General features: G+C 42.2%; 3 protein-coding genes across 9 annotated transcripts; 2 read left to right on the top strand and 1 right to left on the bottom strand.

The window, feature by feature from the left end:
- Positions 1-470: 470 nt before the first annotated feature.
- LOC133501983 (zona pellucida sperm-binding protein 4-like) lies at positions 471-2,328 on the top strand. Its single transcript, XM_061822211.1, has 8 exons — positions 471-627; positions 743-927; positions 999-1,096; positions 1,177-1,337; positions 1,409-1,601; positions 1,724-1,871; positions 2,079-2,157; positions 2,237-2,328. Exons 1-8 carry the CDS (start codon positions 606-608, stop codon positions 2,326-2,328), a joined length of 978 nt encoding a protein of 325 aa, XP_061678195.1. The 5' UTR covers positions 471-605.
- A 1,840-nt stretch (positions 2,329-4,168) lies between these two features.
- Positions 4,169-11,415, bottom strand: tmem263 (transmembrane protein 263). 5 transcript variants are annotated; one of them, XM_061821760.1, is made up of 3 exons: positions 11,333-11,415; positions 6,848-6,914; positions 4,169-4,758 (listed from the first exon to the last, which is right to left on the bottom strand). In XM_061821760.1, exons 2-3 carry the CDS (start codon positions 6,912-6,914, stop codon positions 4,460-4,462), a joined length of 366 nt encoding a protein of 121 aa, XP_061677744.1. In that variant the 5' UTR covers positions 11,333-11,415; the 3' UTR covers positions 4,169-4,459. The 5 variants fall into 5 exon arrangements, with proteins under 5 accessions (XP_061677744.1, XP_061677739.1, XP_061677740.1 ...); XM_061821755.1 differs by lacking the exon at positions 11,333-11,415 and adding an exon at positions 9,610-9,770; XM_061821756.1 differs by lacking the exon at positions 11,333-11,415 and adding an exon at positions 9,530-9,590.
- On the top strand, positions 10,145-19,134 carry si:dkey-103i16.6 (uncharacterized protein LOC557125 homolog). Of its 3 annotated transcripts, none has more exons than XM_061821754.1 (8): positions 10,145-10,407; positions 16,341-16,557; positions 16,641-16,802; positions 16,875-17,107; positions 17,712-17,812; positions 17,888-18,049; positions 18,115-18,327; positions 18,887-19,134. In XM_061821754.1, exons 2-8 carry the CDS (start codon positions 16,358-16,360, stop codon positions 18,983-18,985), a joined length of 1,170 nt encoding a protein of 389 aa, XP_061677738.1. In that variant the 5' UTR covers positions 10,145-10,407; positions 16,341-16,357; the 3' UTR covers positions 18,986-19,134. The 3 variants fall into 3 exon arrangements, with proteins under 3 accessions (XP_061677738.1, XP_061677736.1, XP_061677737.1); XM_061821752.1 differs by having other exon boundaries at positions 10,146-10,407; positions 18,884-19,134; XM_061821753.1 differs by lacking the exon at positions 10,145-10,407 and adding an exon at positions 15,746-16,215 and having other exon boundaries at positions 18,884-19,134.
- The last annotated feature ends 1,140 nt before the right edge of the window (positions 19,135-20,274 follow it).

Genomic DNA, 20,274 nt, shown 5'->3' with positions numbered 1-20,274 from the left:
AGAATCCTATAAATAATCTTCCTGTTTTGCAGGTTCCTCATGGGCAAAATCCTCAAACTCCTGTAGTGCAGATTCCTGATCAAAGTTCTGGAGGACAGAATCCCGTCAAAAAGACTTCCACTTGGCATGTTACTCAAGGACAGAACCCTCAAAATCCAGTAGGGCAGAATACTGATAAATATCCTGCAGGACAGAATCCTGTAATTAATTCTCTTGTTTTGCAGGTTCATCAAGAGCAGAATCCTCAAACTCCTGTAGTGCAGATTCCTGATAAAAGTCCTCAAGGACAGAATCCTGTCAAAAAGACTACCGGATGGCAAGTTTCTCAAGGGCAGAACACACAAAATACTGTAGGGCAGAATGTTGTTCAAAATCCTTCAAAAGATTGGCCTGGTAAAGGCCAGAATCAATACCAAAATCTTAACGTTTTAAAGGACTTGTTAGCAAGTGACCATTCTCAAAAACAAACAACAAACCCTGACACTCACCACCCCCCGTCTCATGTGAATTCCTGCGATGTGCATACAAATCTTCGTGTCCCCTGCGGAAGTCCAGATATTTCTGCGGCGAGTTGTGAAGCTCTTAACTGTTGCTATAACGGAGGCATGTGCTACTTTGGAAAGATGGGTGAGTTTTCAAAAGACCTTACATTCTCCCTGAGCAATTGCACCAAGGTCATTGTCTTCTGAATCGTGAAGACATGAAAAGTTTGTGATCTCACATTGTCTTTGTGTTCTTCCAGTAACGGTCCAATGCACCAAAGATGCTCAGTTCATTGTGGTAGTGGCTAGAGATGCCACTTTACCCAACATCGACCTTGACACCATTTCACTGTTAGGAGATGGTCCGAGCTGCATGAGTGTTGACTCAAATTCTGCATTTGCCATCTACCAGTTTCCCGTGACAACCTGTGGCACTGTTGTTGCGGTAGGATTTTGATTTTCAGGCCTGTAGTCCAAAGTCTGCATGTGGATATTCAACTCAAACGTCTCTTGCAGGAGGAGCCCGGGATGATAATCTATGAGAACAGGATGACCTCCTCGTATGAAGTGGCAATGGGACCGCTGAGTGCCATAACCAGGGACAGCAGCTATGAGTAAGGGATGATGGTTTGCCCAACACTGTCAAGGTGAATGCTCTGTAATGATAAACCTGATGCAATTGTTCCCTTTTCAGTTTACTCTTCCAGTGTAGATACACAGCCACTTCGGTTGAGGCTCTAGTTGCGGAGGTTCTACAAATAAATGATCCTCCTCTATCAGTGTCTGCCCTGGGTCCCATCAGTGTGCAGATGAGGTTGGGTAGTGGACAATGCTATTCGAAGGGTTGTAACGAAGGTAAGTGGATGTAATTCTAGCAATCTGCTCTTGCTGGGGACAGAATGTAATTCGTGTGTCTCTCATCACAGCGGACGTGGCCTACAACTCTTACTATATGCCCGGAGATTATCCTGTGACCAGAGTCTTGAGGGATCCTGTGTACGTAGAAGTTCAACTCATGGACAGGACTGACCCCAACCTTGTTCTCAACCTCGGGCGCTGTTGGACCACTACTAGTGCAAATCCTCACAGTCTGCCTCAGTGGGACCTTCTGATTGATGGGTAAAAATGAATGTAATTTTTGTAATTGTCAGTCATATCATTTTGTTTGAATATTTTGGCAGTGCTCTTGGCGATCACAGAGACCTTGCTAATTGCCTTGAACTGTCCCTTTGCTTCTCTAGGTGTCCTAACAAAGATGATCGCTATAGGTCCACACTGGTTCCAGTTGGTTCAGGGTCTGGACTGGACTTCCCAAGTCATTACAGGCGTTTCATTTTCCAAATGTTTACCTTTGTTGACCCCAGCTCATTGGAACCGCAAAAGGAACAGGTAAACAGTCTCGTAGCCGGAGTCCAGCCAACACAACATCCAAACTCTACAGTCCTAAAGTTGAAATAAGAGAAGGTCTTTCGTTCAATCCCTTCAGACTGTTAAAATGCAGACGTTTCTGACTGTGTGGCGGTGACCAGTCAGGCAGTTTGCAGTTGCATTGAAACAGCACATGTAGAGTAAATATGCACTGCTCTCCTTGTTTAGGTATACATTCACTGCAGTACATCTGTCTGCAACGCCGGAGCTGGCTTCTCTTGTGAGCCAAATTGCTACAACCGGAGAAGTAAGACGTACTATGGAAATTGATCGAACTCACGTTAACGAAACACCTTAACCTAACGATATGTTTTGTGTTTGTAAAGAGAGAGAAGTGAAATATCCAGCGCAGAAACAGGCTGATCCAAGGATCGTGGTCTCATCTGGACCCGTGCAGATGGTTAGCCCCACAGTGTAAACAGCGACGTTGCAGTTTGACATTTCATTGAAACAACATATTTGTGCCGAGTGTCCTGACTGAAGTGCAATATCTCTAAAGTCTGCTAGAAGACGTGTGCGTCAAATATGCACTGCAATGAGAATGAAATGGATTCCGCAAACGCCTGCAAGCAAATATTAAAAACTGATTTTATGTGCTGTGAATACAGATATTTTGTCCTATGATACTTTTTTTCTATAGTTGTACACTGTAATTGATATAGCAGGATAGAACAATTGTACTTGAGCTGATTGAGTGTATATCATCTGAAAATTCAGATCCCATGAAAACTAAAGATACGATACTTTGCTATAAACAATGGTCAAACACAAACGTCCAGCGTTTTTTTTAAAAGATGAATAAAACTGCCTTTTCTACCGCAAACAACTGTCACTGTAAAAGTGAAGCTATGCAGACTTTATGTAACAAAAGATAGAATAAAAGCAAATGTTTCCTCTACATCACGCGCACACAACACTCCGCAATTCATTGCAATACTATTTTTCCATGTCTTTATTAAAAGGTAGCTAGAAGAGTGTCTACATGAGTTAACATTTGAAAAGAGAAATGCCCAAAAAATAGTATACACCACGAGGAAGAAAAACAATGACCCCGAAAGCAAAAGTGGAGGGGCTGAAAAGTTTGACTTTAGAATTGGTTTGAAATTCAGTTCAGAGGTCAATCATGAATTATCTTTTGATTAGAAATCTGATTCTATAGTGCTCTAATAGTGCTGTCTCCACTTTAGCTACATTGCATTGGTTTTAGTGAGAGGTCGTTTTTCATTCAACAGGCGCTTCAGCCATTACGCCAACGTGGCATTTAAGACAATCACATCCGAAATATTTGTGCATATTGAGCATAAATGAACTTAAACCACTCACAAAACCTTAGGGATATGTTGGTTATCAGGTGAAAATTCTGGATGAACCTAAAATGGATGAACTTGTAACTTTTAGAGGTGAAACAAATAGGACCTTCTTTTAACTTTTTAATGCACTAACTGTTAATTTTTTTTTTAGTTCTTTTTACACAACTTGAGGTCTAACAAGAAGCTGAACAGCAAAATCCACAACAGCTATGTGCTCAATAAAACTCCAAGGTAGTTTAATTCTATGCCTTTCTGTGATTTTTCCTGTTTTTCTTTGTTGCAACCTGCCGATGGCTGAACTTTCATTCATCAATGAACCAATACGTACCCTGGCGCAGTTAGAATATGAAAAGAAACCATTCAGCTCAGTGTTCTCACTTTGAAAACAAAATGGAGTCCAAAAAGTCACCTCGTGAGTTTACACCGCCATTGCAAGATTTCAAATAGGATGTTGACAGAGGAAAGAGCCTATTGAGCTTTGAGTGCCAGTGTTATTACCAGGTAGTTACAAAGAAACAAGAAGAATCACAGAAAGTTATCACATAGATATCCTTGTAAACGTTTTTGTCCAACACAAACAGTCATATATTGCACCTCATTCCTTGTTTGAGAACAGCAAATTGTGCAAAAAGAACTAATATATATTCAACAATTACAAACATCTTTTTAAAAATTGACAAATTTAATCTTGACAGAAACCGTATGGATGGACAATCATGTCCATTTTGGAATCAGTGTTTTTATTAGTATATATATGTGTGTGTGTGTGCAACTTGGGGCTGTGGGAAAGAACACAGTATAGTGCCTAATGTAAGGGGGGGAAAAAAAAAAATTAAAAAATTTGACGCTCAATCATTTCTTACCACTCATGGCTGATTGTCTCGCTGGTGATAATCAAGTGCATTTAGAGTTTGCCTTCTGCAGTGAAAACAGCCCTGAGGCTTGTGATCAAAATGAGACATGGTTGTTTTATTTGGACCACTCCACCCACACGTGAAAAGAAAAGTGCTCCTTGCACATCAAATAAGTACAGTCTCTTACTTGGAGCTTACAAGCACGCCATTATATTGGAGAGAGTGAATACAAAAGCAAAAGGACAAGACATTCACATTGATTATTTGAGTCCCGTGTTGCTCGTCATCGGCTGCTGCGACCAGGCTTGATCTAACGCTGCAAAAAGCAAACTCTGAGTGTGACCGACACCCCGGCGGTGTGCCTTTGCTCTCTCTCCTCTTGCTCTCAGTCAGACTTGTCCTTCTTTTTGCCTCCTCCGATAGGAACTTTGCTGACCACGGCGGAACCGACGGCCGTCACGCCTCCGGCGACGGCGCACACCCCTCCCTTGACTAGGCCCACTCCGGCCGCGGGGACGGCTGCCACGGAGCTGACGGCGGTCTTGGTGAGGTCTAGGCTCTTTCCTCCTATCCATGTCACGCCGCCCACAGTAGCTCCTAAAGCCCCCTTGGTGGCGCCGTACAGGCCTCCTGCCAACCTGCCCAACATGCCTGTCTGAGTTGGCGGATGCTCTTTGAGGGTGTCTGGTGGATAAATGTGACATGACAATGAAATTCAGTGGCGAAGGGTCAAGGCCAGCAATGCCTTCTCTGCTTATCAGCTGCTCTGACCTTCATTTACAACCCAGCATCTAATATTTGTTCCATGAAATTGTATTACTTTAATCCCAACAGATGATATAGCTTTAATTTACATTTCTCTTGGCTGCAGCTTCAATCAGTGCACAGCAGTGAATGTTAGTGTTTTTCCCTCAATCAGCTTTCAGCTTCTATGTGCTGCCACGTCATTCTACATTGCCCAGAACCCTCACAATCAAGAGTGGTGGCAGTTTTTGTCCAATATATAACGGTAATTCCCGGCCTTCACAGCACACCTGGTTATAAGCCTCACCCAGTACATTTGTAAAGGAAATACCATTTGGTACATACATATGCCGCAGCTGTGAAAAAAACGCAAGTGCCCACATTGAAACAAGATATTCACAAAGAAAGACGGTGCACAGAGTTTAACGCTAGCGCCGCCGCACTAACGCTAACACTAACTAAAAAAACATGCCAGTAAAAATCACTGAGACACGGCAGTAACACGCTAGCATAGCGCTAACAAGGCCGGACCGGGAAAGGGACTTCCTCGGCACATATATTCCACCGGTCTCCCTCTTAACTTTTCCGCTCGAGTGCCCCCTCGCGGCCGTTAGAAAAACTGCACAAATTAGCCGCATCACCGCATAAACTGCAGGCTTGAAAGCGTGTGAAAAAAAGTCACATCTTATAGGCTGCAGATTACGGTAATAGTGTAATATATTTCATATATACTTTTTTAAAATGTTATTAGAATATGTACTGCAGTGTTTGGCATGGTTTATTGAGCAAGGCAGCCCCATTTTACATGAGAAAAATCTCACAGCATGCCACAAAACAAAAACATTGTAAAAATTATGAATATTATTAATGATTTTGGCAACAGGTGCCTTCGCAGGCTGATTGTACCTTCTGCCACATTTCACTATATAGCTAGACAGATAATGATTTTTGCAGTACCCCTGATGACATTTCACTTGGTGTGGTGGGAATCACTGTCGTCGTATCCCTTATCTCCTTAACGTAGCCCACAATGCATCCTGAAAAGTACTGAACAACCGATGCAATTTATCCTAGATGTACTGTGTCACCAGATAAAATTTATTTTTAGTATGACATTATAATTGGTGACACGAAAATCTCCAATATATGTAGAGTAACACATAACAGATGGACTCATGCCTTGTCTGCAATACTCATGCTACCACTTGTATGGCACATTATGAAGCGTAAAATACAACAATGGGGACACCGGACTGTTGAACAGCTGAAGGTGTACATCAAGCAAGAATGGAAAAGAATTCCATCTACAAATTTCAACCATTGCCATCCTCAGCTCCCAAATGTTTATTCGATGTTGTTAAAAGAAAAGGTGACATAACAGCGGTAAACATGTTTTGTTATACTTTAAAGAATGGAGTCACCCAATTCTTTGTGCAGCATATTAAACATGTTGCAGCCATAAAACTACAAGTTAATGATTATTTGCTCCAAACAAAGTTGATCAGTTTCAACATTAAATATGTCATTGTGGTGTATTTAATAGGTTGAACATGATTTGCAAATCATTGCATTCTGCTTTTATTTATGTTGAACACAATGTCCAAACTTCATTAGAATGTTGTTTGTAATGAGCAGTCGGGGAAAAAGTGACTCTGAAAACAGCCAATGAGATGTTTCTCTTTGAAATGTGGTTATGAGTTAAGCTAACACTAGCCAATATTTCTTGATTTTTATTCTTCTACAGCTTTGTAATTTCTGGCAGTCTGGATGCCGTACGGCTCCATGCTGCCTCCCACAAGTGAATCATGTTACTACAACAGACATATGGTTTTGGGGAGGAGGCTGACAATTGTTGGAGACATTGTTAATGTTTCGTGTGCTGTTAATCATTTCGCCCACGCACAAAATGAAGAAAGAACAGACTTTTATACAATTATGCAAGTGTCGTGTGTTGTCTATCCCATTTTTTACAAAATCATTACGCCTGTACCTTGCTTCGGAAATATGTCTACAGTCTTCTTTCACTGACCTGCATCTGTTGGCTCGTCAGTATGGTTAGCAGGTGTGCCCTCAAGCACCTGCTCTGCCTGACTCATCTGTGTGGGGCAAAGAATGGAGAAAATGTCATAAATACAGCAACAATTATCATATATGAACATACTGGTCAGTATAATCAAGGAGTAAACAGTACAAAGAATGCACCACAAAGGCAGTTTCGGAGTACAATTATGTGTGCATCTATTGACAAATCAAGAGAGCATATTTACGCATGACCCAGAAACTCAAATGCGATCATATACATACACTTACTACTGTGAATCATGCTGATTGTGTTATAAGAAGAAAATGGAGGGGGGAAAAATGCATGTTGGTGGTTATTGGTGCTCAGGACAGAGGAGGACGTTCGTGAAGGCTTGATTGAGGATTGTTCACGTATTTTTAATATGACACGGCTTACAAGTAGGTGACAAAACATTACATGGCCTAGGAAACTATTGCTAGTTGTTGTATGTAAACATGCTATCATTCTGTTGAGTCATCCTCTCAGTGTGGGTGTGTGTGGGGGAAAAAATTAATTACAATAATTTTATTTAATTACAGTCAGCGAGCACCCATTATTTCTGTCTTGTTGTAATGTCGATATGACTAGGCTGATTAGAATACATAATCTGAAGCTTTTTGGAACCAAGCCACATACAGTACTTTACAATTGAAAAATCTCACGACACACCAACAAACAAAAATGTGAGAAAAAGTAGACTGTGTATTCGGAAATGGGTTGTGTATCCCACATCCTGATTTATATTCTCATTTCATAGATTTCTATAATTAATTTAGTCAATCCCACCACACTTGAGTTGTCACGACCCCTTTCCTGGATGCTTCTTCTCCTGTCCATGTCCTGTCCTATTCTATCCTGTCCTTCCCTCAAAGGGTATACAGTACCGCTACAGCGCCGTGCACCATCCATATTTAATGTTTCCTTGTTGTAGATATTTCTCATCCTGTTTAAAATGAGCACTTTGCCTTTTGGCTTTGTTTTTCTACCCCTCTAAAACTTTGTTCTGATTGACTGATTCTCAATAAACTTCAATTACATTATGAAGAAAACATAAAGGAAGCTGAGATCCTCTGCTGTGACACAGTAAAACTCTTCTGGCATACAATGAATAGAGCAGTGGTTCCCAAACAGTGTGGCGGGGGTACATTAGTGTGCCGTCAGCGCTCTTCAGGTGTGGCGCGAGAAGTTATCCAATTTTATGTAATTGCTGAAAAAAAAATATTTATTCCAATAAATAATGTATCTTTATTCATCTATTTATGCCATTGAGGCACAATGACAGGCAGAACCAAGAAATCCTCTTCCATTAAATGGCAGGAAGTACATACAGTAATTAATTGATCAATTTTTGGTGACATTTACTTTTGTTTGTGTGCCGTGGGATTTTTCAGTTGTAAAATATGTGCCTTGGCTCTTTAAAGGTTGGGAATCACTGGAATAGAGATCCTCCACTCTGCTTGAGCCAATGGCTGAACAGGACAGAAAAAAAGTGAATCAGAATTCATCAAGCACTGGATTGTTCACCCAACTACTGACGAAAAACAACAGCTGCAAATAAAGATTATTTTAGCAATCGATTAAACTGGCGCCATGTGATTGGCTGGAAACCAGTTCAAAGTGTAACCTGCCTGCTCCCCAATGCACAGCTGGGATTGGGTCTAGCACTCTTGTAATCCTTGTGGGGATAAGCGGTGCAGAAAATGGTGGATGGATTAAACTGTCTTTTTTTAATTTCTCCATAAATTAATTAGAATTCAGTAACTAGTTTGCTCTGTAACATGTCAGAAAATCGGGTAATTTCACGTTTTCCAAAGTAAAAGCAGATGCTAGAAAATGTTTTATTTTTAAATCAAACAAACATAACGCATCTGCTTTCGTGTCGGACGACTGGATTCACAGAATATTTACTGAAGGCTGAAAACAGAGGACTTGGACAATTTTAAATTAAAGAATGCTATTTCACAATTTATCGCTTGTCAAAATAGTTGTAATTGTTGCATCGCTCTTGTACAATCAAGGTCAAACGGCTTCCACACTCGGAAAAGACACGAGAGGAGTTTGCTCGTGGAGTGCGCAGCTTGCGGATCTGCAAACAAGGCAGACCTGTTCATTGCAAACACAACATGCGCCAACGAGGCATGGACGCGCGGCAAGCTATTTAGAGTAAGCAAAAAAAAAAAAAACATCGACTGTCAATAAAGCAGGACACGCCATTACTTGTTGACATATGTGCGGCAGCTGCTTGGCGACGATTTAAAGATTAAGGCGCAGTATTCTACGCTAGCAAAGCGGCTAACGCTTACCAGAGCTAACTTTGGTCAACTTTACACCAGGAGCAACTCAAAAACAATCGCCCGCAACGACTGCGTTTGTGTTTTGAGAGCGACCAAACGCCATATTTTTAAACAATTCACTGTGGTCTTCGGGCAAAAACATGGTTTTATTTAGCGTTCGGTCGAATATTCTAGGTCACGCAACCAGACACGTCACTTCGCTCCAGGTGATAAAAACAGCACCACACCAACACGAGTAAAACCGTATTTTGTGCTTTTTTTGTTGTTGTTGCAATCTTCATGTTATGCACTTCTAACAATTCTATATTTGCCAGTTTCAGTACGTCATTTTTTTCTTTTAAAAAGACAAACTTGCAGGTTTGAAGCGCAGCGGCGGTTGTCATGGGTGACATCTTGCGACGAACTTCAGTAAGTTAAGACAATACGGAAACTTACCTTCCTATGTTACACCCTTAAATACGAGGAATCAATTCCAAATATTGTTAAACAATTTAGGCGTGGATTTATGCTGTTGTCGACGGAGAAACTGGTCTTTTCCTGTAGGTTGTTTGTTCTAGGAGAACGGACAAGGCTCCACCCCCTTGTGTGTGTGTGTGTGTGTGTGTGTGTGTGCGCGCTCGCACGTCTGTTTCTTTAACGCTTTTATTCAAAATTTATAAACAAATAAAATAAAACCTCGAAGAAGCTTCCTCCCCATTATTTTCATCCCCCCAAAAATATCTTATATGAGGACAGTACATAAAAATTAACTTATCAAACGGATATGACGTATGGTGACGTTTTTTGAGTGTTGAGCAAATTAACGCAGAATCACTTGTTTTTTGTATTATTTTTAATTATCATTAAATTAGAGTTTGCCTTAAATACACTGATATTGCACAGTAAACCAAATAAAATATATATTACAACAACAACAAAAAAACATGACAGAAGGAAAGCGGAAACACTGTACCACATGATACGGGCTCCGCGTTTCTTCCCGCCAGTGTTTGTAATGGCTTCGTGAGTGTCCGGAAGCAACTTGCCACTGTGACAGTTATGTGATTTTAGCATTAACTTCGGTGATTTTTTTACTTTTATTTTACAAAAAATAATAATAATAATAATTCATCCACACTCACAACACCCTCGTCTTTTGGACTCTCTATGAAGACAAAAGGCAGCTAACGTAGTTTTTACTTTTTTTTTTTTGCTCATCTGTATCGACAGAGCAGAAACAAGCTAACATTACAGGTAAGGCACACGTTAGCATGTCCGTCGAGTTTTTCCAGTTGATACGCGATTTAAATGGGGATCAGGGGCCTTTTAATGGCTGTTGATTTGTGAATGGTGTTCAGCGTAACTGGAGTTGTCTTGGAGGTAAATAATTCAACGTTAGATGATGACAAAACAGTTGTTAAGCACTTGCCAGCAATTTAATATACTGTTACGGTGCGGTTGGAAATGTGCTAAAAGAGTAAACAACGAGGCAAGGCACTGATACTGCGTGTCCACCTGCATTTAGCAACGGGTTACAGCAGGTGGCAGTCTAAACACATAAAGCTTTTATGGATCAGAACAATAAAGATGCAAAGTAGAGCCACGGGTCCTCGTTTTACGACTTGATACCGAGCCTACGACGACTTCGTTACGTAATCTGAATGTGTTAAGTTTAAGAAACGCATCAAAGTCTGTCGCTAACCAAACCATTTTCTAATAACCTTATAATAATACAATAAATATTTAGCAAGATCACTTCTAGGCAATCAATAAAAACAATGTATTGAAAGCAGGAAGTATGGCGATAACTAACTCATTAACCTCCTGTAAAACTGCTGCATCATGTATTTTACCAATTGAACAGAATCTAACATAGTACAGTATTTAACTGAATTTATAAATTGAGATAAAAGTCAGTGTGAATACTGCCAAGGAAAAAAATGCTGTTTTTGCTAGCCTTGGAAATATTTATTTACCATTTCAAATAAAATACTGTGAACATATTTTGATTAATTTTGAAGATCACAGAGTGAGCTTCTTTACAATATTGTATATGTATTTTATTAATATTGAAGATAAAATCTCATTATTCTATTGGTTTGGTTGGTTTATTATTGAAAATAAAAGACAAAAGCGAGTCAGCTGCCATTGCCTTGAATTTAATTTTAAATTGAAGTACCTGTACTGCCCGTCTTGCTTCTAGCAATGTGAGACATCAGTAGTTCGGAGGTCGAAGTGGAGAGAGTAGGAACGTCCTCGGAGGTGGAACGAGGACCAACAGTCATTAGTCGCTCTCCTTCCCCTTTGTGACACTGACCAATATGCTAAAACAAATTAGCACGTGCGGCTTTGTGTCAACGGAAGGCCACACAAAGGCGCTACACACACTGATATGTCATTAGCAAGCAGGTGGGGAGACGCGACATTGAGCTGTTGCCTCGCCGACCGAGTGATGAAAAAGGTTTCCGTGGTGACCAAGCCGTCTGTTGCCATCCCTCGTTTTTGGGGGAGACCAAAACGAGTGCAGGGGTTAAACGCAAAGACCGAGCACCACCAGAAGGAGGAGGATGAACTCTACTCTGCTGACATGAATGTGAATTTTCCTTTTGCGGCATTTAATTAGTAAAAGTTAAGTTCTACATTTCCTTTTTGTCACTTCTGAAATAGTAGTGATATTTTGGGGCCTACAAATGAACAGATGCTGCAACAAAAAATCAAAGGGAAATGTATAAATAACTGAGCAGCTAACCAGTAAGTATAGTTGTCTAGTTCAAGATGCAACTAGCAAAAATCTTCTATCCTATTCATAATCCAAAAGGTTTGGAATTGACTATAGAATGCCACAAGATGGCAGCAAATCATTTTTTTTCCTATTAGACAGGGCTATGGCCTGAATAAATGAAGCTCCTCTCCTCACTTCAGTGGTTTAAAAACTGGGTTGAATCATCCGTGAATCCCAAACTGTGAATTATACAACTATCAGCTAACACCAATAATATAACCAACAAACTGTTGATACCGATGTTCCCTCTATGCTGCGCAACTGCGCAGACAAAAGCACATCCAGCGCAGTGAACTACAGCAGGACTTTTTATTTATTTATTTTAAACACAGCAGCACACTGCCTCTCACAACGAGCTGCTGCTCGGCCACACTGGGTCACACACTCTACTTCCTACTTTACCTGACCCCGCCCACCTCCGCTCTTAAAGGGGTACACTCATGATTACAAACACGGGCCACCACCAGTGCTTTAGTCTGGGCAATGTAGAGCAAAGAGTTAGACATGCTGCTTACGTGTACTCGATAATAATGGTTAAAAATACTGTTGCTTTAATGAATGTTGGGAGTATGTGAATAATGGAAGAAAAAGTGGTGAAACTGAGTGAGATTTTCTCTGAGTAAAAAAGGTCTGGTTTGAAGCCAAAGTAGAAAGTACAGGATGAGATGGTGTAAAATGTTTACATTCCACCTTGGCACAGCCTGATCGAGGGTGAAAGCACAGACAATACTGTGCACAAAAAGCTAATTCTACATTTTAAATATGTGAGGTAACATAAAATTAACCTTAAAACTGTTTGGGAGCATCTTTTAGCTTTCAACATGCATTTCGAAAGATATTCTCCAAGAAACAATTCAGTTTTACACCAAGAAAAACAGACGGGGATATCATTGTGGGTTAAAAAAAAGAGACAAAGTTGGAAGCGACTTTTCAAATTTATAATTCATAGTTGGCTTGGTTTGGTTATGAATGTATTTTTTTTGTTTGTTGACATTTTCAGTGTAAGTTTGCAAAAACACAAAATTGTTCTTAAAAATGTTGTGATGGGAACGTAAAGGCGGACCTTTTAATGAAGCGTGTACCTTCAATGGATGACAGTGATTGACCACATTGCGTACGTCCGATGTTGCTCACGGCCTTAGCGTGTTTGCTCAGACACGTCAAAAATTAGAGGGAACAGTGGTTGGTACTGCCATTTTTTATTTTTAAAATGGAATTACAGTGCTTTCCTGCCTGTTTGCAATTTCACTTTGCAGATTTTTGGGGGGAACCCATCCTCCATTATTTATCTATTAGCTGATTTTTGTTCATTTTGTTCTTATGTCATGCAACTCATTGCATTTTGGCGTCTGGAGCAGTTTTTGCGCTGGAATGTTGCAAACGGACTCACTTCCACAAAACACATCAGCAACGTTGTTTGTTTCTACACCGACTTTATTTGCACTTGCTGAAATTCGCTAGGATTATGGTTTTGGGTTAGAGGGATTGTAATGGTGAGCACTAGAGTGCGCCCAGTGTTGCGGGCCGGGGTCCTAATGAGATCACCGCAGCCCTCATGTGAGCAGCATCACCGCTGGTGGTCCGGCGGTGCTGTGGTGCACCTGGGACCACAACGGGCCTTCTTCGGCTGCTCCGCTGTGTGAAAGGCCAAACAAGTGGTGGGGTTCACTCAATACCTTTTGTCATTTATACAAGGATTCTTTTATCATTTAAGAATAATAAGAGTGTTTTGTATCATAATTAGGCCTTCACTCGCCAGTGCGGCTGATGTTTGACTTTCCAGATGTAGGTGGACTTGAGCAAAAGCTTGCAAAGATCTTAAAAAAAAAAAAAAAAGGGGGGGGGGTTGTGTCCCGTTTTCACCTTAATAACTAAGCGGGCAGCTGATGTATTGCCTGTACTCAGCAGCAGCGTCTGACTGAGGGGAGTTCACACAAAAGACAACCTCGACATCCCACTGTTTTTAATAGTCCTTAAGGATGTGCTCCAAAAAAAAAAAAAAAAAAAAAAAAACTTCAGCGTGTTTGCCTTTTCAAACGAGCCAAAGGAGATTCCAGTCCCTTATAGACGAGATCTTCTTTGCATAAGTGCTTGTGGAAAACCGTTTCAGCATCTATTTGCTGTCCATGTACTAGTAATCTTTTTTTTTTTGCCCTCACTAATTGGGCAACTATGGTATACTAGCAGGGCAACTTTTTGTTAATTGTGAGGTGAAAGTAGAAATATAAATCTGCATGCTACTTGTACTCCTAGTAAAGCACGAGATGGTAACTAGTACAATTTTATCATTCCCTGTGGTACTAGTAGCATGCATACAGTTTTTGCCTCAGTACTAACATGTAGTTGCCTTACTCATACACCACACCTGTCTTACTAATGAGGCTGAAGATTTTACTAGTACATCGACCTTAAAATGGGTATCAATAGATTACGGCTTTCTCTAATCGCTATTCAGGGATGATCATTTTCTGCGGATTTGCGGAATTCTGAGTTTTTTCAGATGAAATTATTTTGGTGAAATGTGTAAATCCGTAAAATTATTTATTTTTGGGTAGGGGGGGGGCCGTAAGGGTACGGCTTGAGGCGGGGCGAGGCTGTGATCAAGACTGGCCAGCAGCATCTATCGGCAACAGTCGTGAAATTAAGTCATAGCTGTGATAGCGGAAAACAGCATTGCTATCTGTTTGCATTCAATTTGGTGTTTATAATAACGACAACATTCCGATTTCTGTATGGATTTTGGCGGTATTTTCACTCTGTTAACATTTCATAGCGAAATTCTGTTTACTACGGCATAGATATAACTTGTAGACATACGTACGCATATGTTATCGAGCGGTCTGCACATTTGCCAGTATGGCGAAAGTCTTGGAGTGAAAAGATGAAGATCGTGCCATGAAAATTGATAAAAAACAGTTTCAGACAGGCACGGCTTGAAAAAAGTGTAAACGTGCAGATTGGAACGAAAACGGTCCCAATATGTCTAACCGAACACATACAAAAAGTGGACGTTCCCCGCAAAGTGCGGTGCACTCTGTGTTCCGATATGAGGAGCAAAAAATATCCAGGAGCGTATCCAAACCAGGGAACACAAAAATTTGACGTAAATCCCTCAAATATTATATAATTGACAACTGTTAATACGATTAGGCCTATGTGTAGCACTGGCCCTGTAGATCACGCATTTTATCGCTCACTTTTATATCTCATATCTCTCTCTCTCATATAAACAAATTACTTGTGTACTTATTTCTAAAGTATAACTTGTAAGTGCAGTAGCCTATTTGATATGAATTTCCCTCAGTCTACATTTTTATGTGTGAAGTTTGGCAAAATTATTTTGGTTGTTTGGACTCATATTCTAAGTTTTCAAAATATTATGATTGCCCTGTATTTACACTGTTAAAATTAAGCAGTAGCAGTGTTTTATAAAGGAAAAAAAAATTGTGCCGGGGGGGGGCATCCTCCCCTTTGAACACACCTACCTCCAACCCACCCCACCGTAGGCAAGACATTTTCAATGTCTTTCCAAATTGGTCATTCTCATCCCCGTTTATTAGAGAAGATGTGTGGGTGCCTTTAATCCCATCTTCATGTGTAGTCCTGTCGTGGCCTACGGGGGGGCGCTGAGGGGCCACCGGAGCCGACGAGGGGGGAGGCCTTATCTCCGAGGCAGCCCTGTTTTATGGCTTGTAGCTCCTTTTGTTTGCTTCCTCGCTGATCACTCATTCCTCTCCGCCCGGAATAGCTTTGGAAAAGAAGACCCCCACCCCACCCTCGCTGCGCTCCCCAGTTCCCTCTTTATTGAATCCCGCCTCTGTATCATTTATCTCTGCAGTCCTTGCTCGGAGAGGGGAGGGGACATCTTTTTCTGTTCCCCAGCTGGGTTTGTTGACACACGGTCAATCTTGATTTTTTTTTTTTTTTTTTGAGGAGGTGGGGGATGGGGGTGGAACATTGTCCTCCCTCCACCTCCGCCCCTCAGCTTTTCCCTGAACAGTAAAGCTGCCACAGCTGTGGACTGTATTAGCATAGCTTCTCAGAAGCGAGGGGTGGATAAAGGTGGTGTCAGGACGGAAGAGGCGCCGCTAAATATATTGCGGCCATTAGCTTTTGTCCAACACTTGATGGTTTTAAAAGCATTTCACAGCACCGGGGGAGGCCACGGGAGGGTTGATTCCTCGAAATACGGCCGGAGAGGAACGAGTGGATTGAGGACACGAAAGTTCGTCACGCGTGTTTAGCCGAGCTCGGACTTTGTCGAGCTGAGATAAAACAAAGTAAAAATAAAAGCAAGTTGAGTGCTAAAATGATCCGATAATGACTTTTCTCAAAAATCAAAATTGCAGATTTCCAAATTTTCAAGCATGATTTATTATTATCAATATTGTTGTTTTTGTGCTAGGGTCGGAAGGCGCAGGCATGAGCGGGTCCAAGTCCAAGGAGGACGACGGCTCCTCACGGCCCGCGGTCGCTCGGATAACGCGCAGCTCCAGAAGTACCGAGTCTCGGGACTCCGGACCGGGCCAGTACGGGAAACAACGCAAGAAGCAGTTGCACTCAGCCCTGACTCAGGACCTGAGTCAGATGAGCGTAAGCGGGCAGGGAAGCCCGACTCCAAGGTGGGGAAACTTTAGATTCTTCGAGAATCATATGACGACATCATTTTGGAAACGCCCCATTTGTCTCGTCTTGGCTTGTTCAGTGAAGGAAAGCAGTTAGGTCAACGTCACGATGGGCCCGCTTTGGGCAAATGTGGTGGCGGCCTGGCCTCGGTGGCTCGCCGGATGAAGATTGGTCGCTGCAGGAACATCGTCGTGGTGGCAGGAGCCGGAATCAGCACCCCCAGCGGAATTCCTGACTTCAGGTTGGTGTTCTGGCCCCTCTTTTGTTTCATAATCGGAGCGCCCTCTTCAGATTGCTAACTGGCTTTCCTCAGAACTCCAGGAACGGGCCTGTACGCCAACTTGGAGGCATTCAACATCCCCTACCCGGAAGCCATTTTCAACGTGGACTACTTCTCCAACGACCCCCAGCCTTTCTTCTCTCTGGCCAAGGTGCTGTATCCCGGCAGCCACAGACCCAACTACATCCACTTCTTCATCCGCATGCTGCACCACAAAGGCCTGTTGCTTCGCATGTACACGCAGAACATCGACGGCCTGGAGAAATGTAAGTGACGCATCCAAAAATGCAACGGGGCTTTTTCCAGTACGCCACGTTCAAATTGACTGTAGGCATCCAAGCAATCATCCTTTTTTTTTTTTCTGCTTATCCTCACGTGGGTCACGGGGCGTGATGGAGTCTATCCTAGCTGTCAAGGGGCAGGAGGCGGGGTACACCCTGAACTGGTTGCTAGTAAATCGCAGGGCACACAGAAACAACCAACCATTCACACTCGCAATTACATCTAAGGGAAACTTAAGAGTCAGCAATGAATCCATGTTTTTGGAATGTGGGAGGAAACCGGAGTGCCCGGAGAAAACCCACTCGGGGACGGGAAGAAATTGCAACCTCCACACAGGCGGGGCTGGGATTTGAACTCCAGACACTCTAACCCGTTGTGCAACGTGCCACTCAATTTTCAACCCGTTTTTTTCCAATTGCTTTTCATCTGAGAAACCTTTTTCTGTGCGGAAAGGTCTCACTCTAACAAAGGCAGTGGAGCCCTAGTGCAAAACAAAAACACTTTTTCAAACAGCATCGGATCCAACGTTCTCAAATCCATATTTAGATTTTGTTTACTCTACTTGTTAAATAATGGTTGCCTCCTTAGTGTGCGGCATCCCTGATGACAAGCTGGTAGAAGGTCACGGCAGTTTTGCCACCGCTTCCTGTCACTTGTGCTACACGCCATACCCCTCAGAGGAAGCAAAGGTGAGTTTGAACCCCAGGATCGCATTTCGCCATCACGCCGGGTGCCCGTTTTTGACGTCGCCAATTGACTCGCAGCGCGCCATCATGAGCGGCGACATCCCCACGTGCACTTTCTGCGCCGCAACAGTCAAGCCCGACGTGGTCTTTTTCGGCGAGGACCTCCCTCAGAAGTACTTCCTCCACACTAAAGACTTCCCCAAAGCTGACCTGCTAATCATCATGGGGACATCGCTACAGGTGGTCCGGAGCATCTGAGAACCTCCCAGCTTCCAGTTTCACTTGAATTCTAAACGGCTTTTCAGATTGAGCCTTTTGCCAGCCTGGTGAACACAGTGCGCGCCACGGTGCCGCGTCTCCTGCTCAACCGGCACCCCGTGGGCCCCTTCCAGAGGATCCCGCTACGCAGGGGGGACCACATGGAACTGGGCGACCTGGAAAACACCGTAAGGAAGTTCGCCGAGATGCTGGGCTGGCACGACGACATCGTGGAACTGATGAAGAGTCAAGAACAACAGGTTGCTTTTCAAAAGGAAACTTTTCCAGTGGGGGTCCAAAAGTATGTTCCCAGACAGTTTGCAGCACACCGTTGATTTTTTTTAAGTCATAATAAATGTAGATATTGAAAAGAGTAGCTACATTTTTATTTTCAAAATGGCCCGGTGAATAAATTCCATTTTAGAAGCAAATAGGATTTTGCTCTATTTTCAGTACAAGGTCAAGGTCCAATTCGTGAACATCCTACGTTAGCCATCCTCGCATAAATGATGCATCTTCTAGATTGCTCATTTGGATTTTGTTTGACTGCTACTCAGAGCAGGACCAGTCCAAAATCCTGGGGGGGAAGAAGAGATTCATCACCTTCAAAAGAAAGCTGTGATGTAGCAGTTTTTCTAAACAACTACAGCATTTAGTAATGGCGTGGGGATTATTTTAAGCATGCTTTACAAATGAAAGTCCAATATTAAAGTGTCCCTTCCTTGCATCATTCAATTTTCTGGGTGGGAAAATTGGACACCCCTAAATAACAATGAGTTCTGAAGTGAACCGATCCAAACTAATCAATCCTCTCAGCAGTGTATCGCGACGGTCGGCGGCAGAAGCGGAACGTGCAGCGAGGAGTCGGACTCTGAGACAGACAGCAAGTGCTCAGCGTCATCCTGTCCGAGCAACTGAGAGCGGGGAGACAAAAATGCTGTCGTCGTTTCTTATGTTTGACATCACGTTTTTGCTTCTCGTCAAATCCACTGTAAGATTATATGACTGTTTTTAATCATTCTAAACACTACTTTGAGCAATACTTAATAAAACCTGTCGAGTAATGACCCCAAATTGACGGACTTTTTTTTTTTTTTATTAAACGCTTTTGTTTCAGTGATAAGTTCACTACATAAATACAGTGAGGTTTACATCATGTAAAACTGTGCAAAAACACATTCTCCCAGGGGGGAAAACATACATACCAAAGTGAGGGATATGACATGCTATATGCATTGAATAATGGATGCGAGAAGTTAGACATGGGAGTTCAACCATCATCAAAGTCGATGGAATGAAGGGAATGTCTGGAATGGTGGCCTCAAAGTTGTATTATGAAGTGTGTTGTTTTATAAAGTGGAATTAATGCGCATACTGCTCGTGGTCAGGAGCCGTTTGTGAGCCGGCCGGAGTTGTGCCGACAGAAGCTCCTTGCAAGTGTTCTCATTTTGAATTGAGGTGTTTGAACAATTTCTCCCAAAATTGCTTTAGAAACTGTGGCTCTCCTTCCCCGCATGTGAAGTTATTACAGTACCATTCCTTCATTTTTTTTCCCCACTTCCAGGAGTGGTATATCTAATCCTCACTCTTAATTAAAATTCTGCCTCACGTCACAAAAGATATTGACCAAGCAACAGTTTGTTACTTAAAACAATTAGAAGACATGATACTGTACCGTGTTTTTTTTTTTTTTTTAAACAATAACACCGAGCATGTAGGATTTTAGCTAACGTGCAACACGCTGATAAAAACAAAGCCAAACACAAGGCTCACTTTGAGCGTCAAAAACGATTCACGGCGACACCTTCCCAGTCCAAACTACATCTCAACCTGAGCAGGATTGTCCCACTCTCAAGGGACGTCATGTTTTAATGTACGAGTGAATATGGCGAATGTAACAAGGGAGAAGGGAGAAAAAAAAAAAAAAAAAAGATGAAGTGGAGCAGAAAAGTACAGACGTTATGAAGGTGAAGGAATGATTGATCAGTGCGCTGGCATTCAATCAACTATGTGAATAACTCTTAATTTAGGAACAAATAAGACAAGAAGGTACAACAGTGAGGTCTCTTCACTGTCGCAGGGGAACCTCAGTAAAGTCCTCCTCAACAGAGACCCGCGCCATTTTAGCTGTGTTACACACTGCGGGGCTGGATCCTTCGGGGCCCACTAATCTATTACTTAACCCATGCGATGATTTTGGCGTACCG

This window comes from Syngnathoides biaculeatus, chromosome 6 (assembly GCF_019802595.1).
Source record: "Syngnathoides biaculeatus isolate LvHL_M chromosome 6, ASM1980259v1, whole genome shotgun sequence".
Classification (NCBI taxonomy): domain Eukaryota; kingdom Metazoa; phylum Chordata; class Actinopteri; order Syngnathiformes; family Syngnathidae; genus Syngnathoides; species Syngnathoides biaculeatus.
Note: the sequence above shows the minus strand (reverse complement) of the source record. Positions and strands in the feature narration are given on the sequence as shown.

Coding starts and splice junctions, on each gene's coding strand:
- LOC133501983 (XM_061822211.1), top strand. CDS start 606: ATGTGCTACTTTGGAAAGATGG. Junction 928..998: donor CCTGTGGCACTGTTGTTGCG/GTAGGATTTTGA, acceptor CGTCTCTTGCAG/GAGGAGCCCGGGATGATAAT. Junction 2,158..2,236: donor AAATTGCTACAACCGGAGAA/GTAAGACGTACT, acceptor GTGTTTGTAAAG/AGAGAGAAGTGAAATATCCA.
- tmem263 (XM_061821760.1), bottom strand. CDS start 6,914: ATGAGTCAGGCAGAGCAGGTGCTTGAGGGCACACCTGCTAACCATACT. Junction 4,759..6,847: donor TGACGAGCCAACAGATGCAG/GTCAGTGAAAGA, acceptor TTTATCCACCAG/ACACCCTCAAAGAGCATCCG.
- si:dkey-103i16.6 (XM_061821752.1), top strand. CDS start 16,358: ATGAGCGGGTCCAAGTCCAAGGAGGACGACGGCTCCTCACGGCCCGCG. Junction 17,813..17,887: donor ACCCCTCAGAGGAAGCAAAG/GTGAGTTTGAAC, acceptor ATTGACTCGCAG/CGCGCCATCATGAGCGGCGA. Junction 18,328..18,883: donor TGAAGAGTCAAGAACAACAG/GTTGCTTTTCAA, acceptor CAATCCTCTCAG/CAGTGTATCGCGACGGTCGG.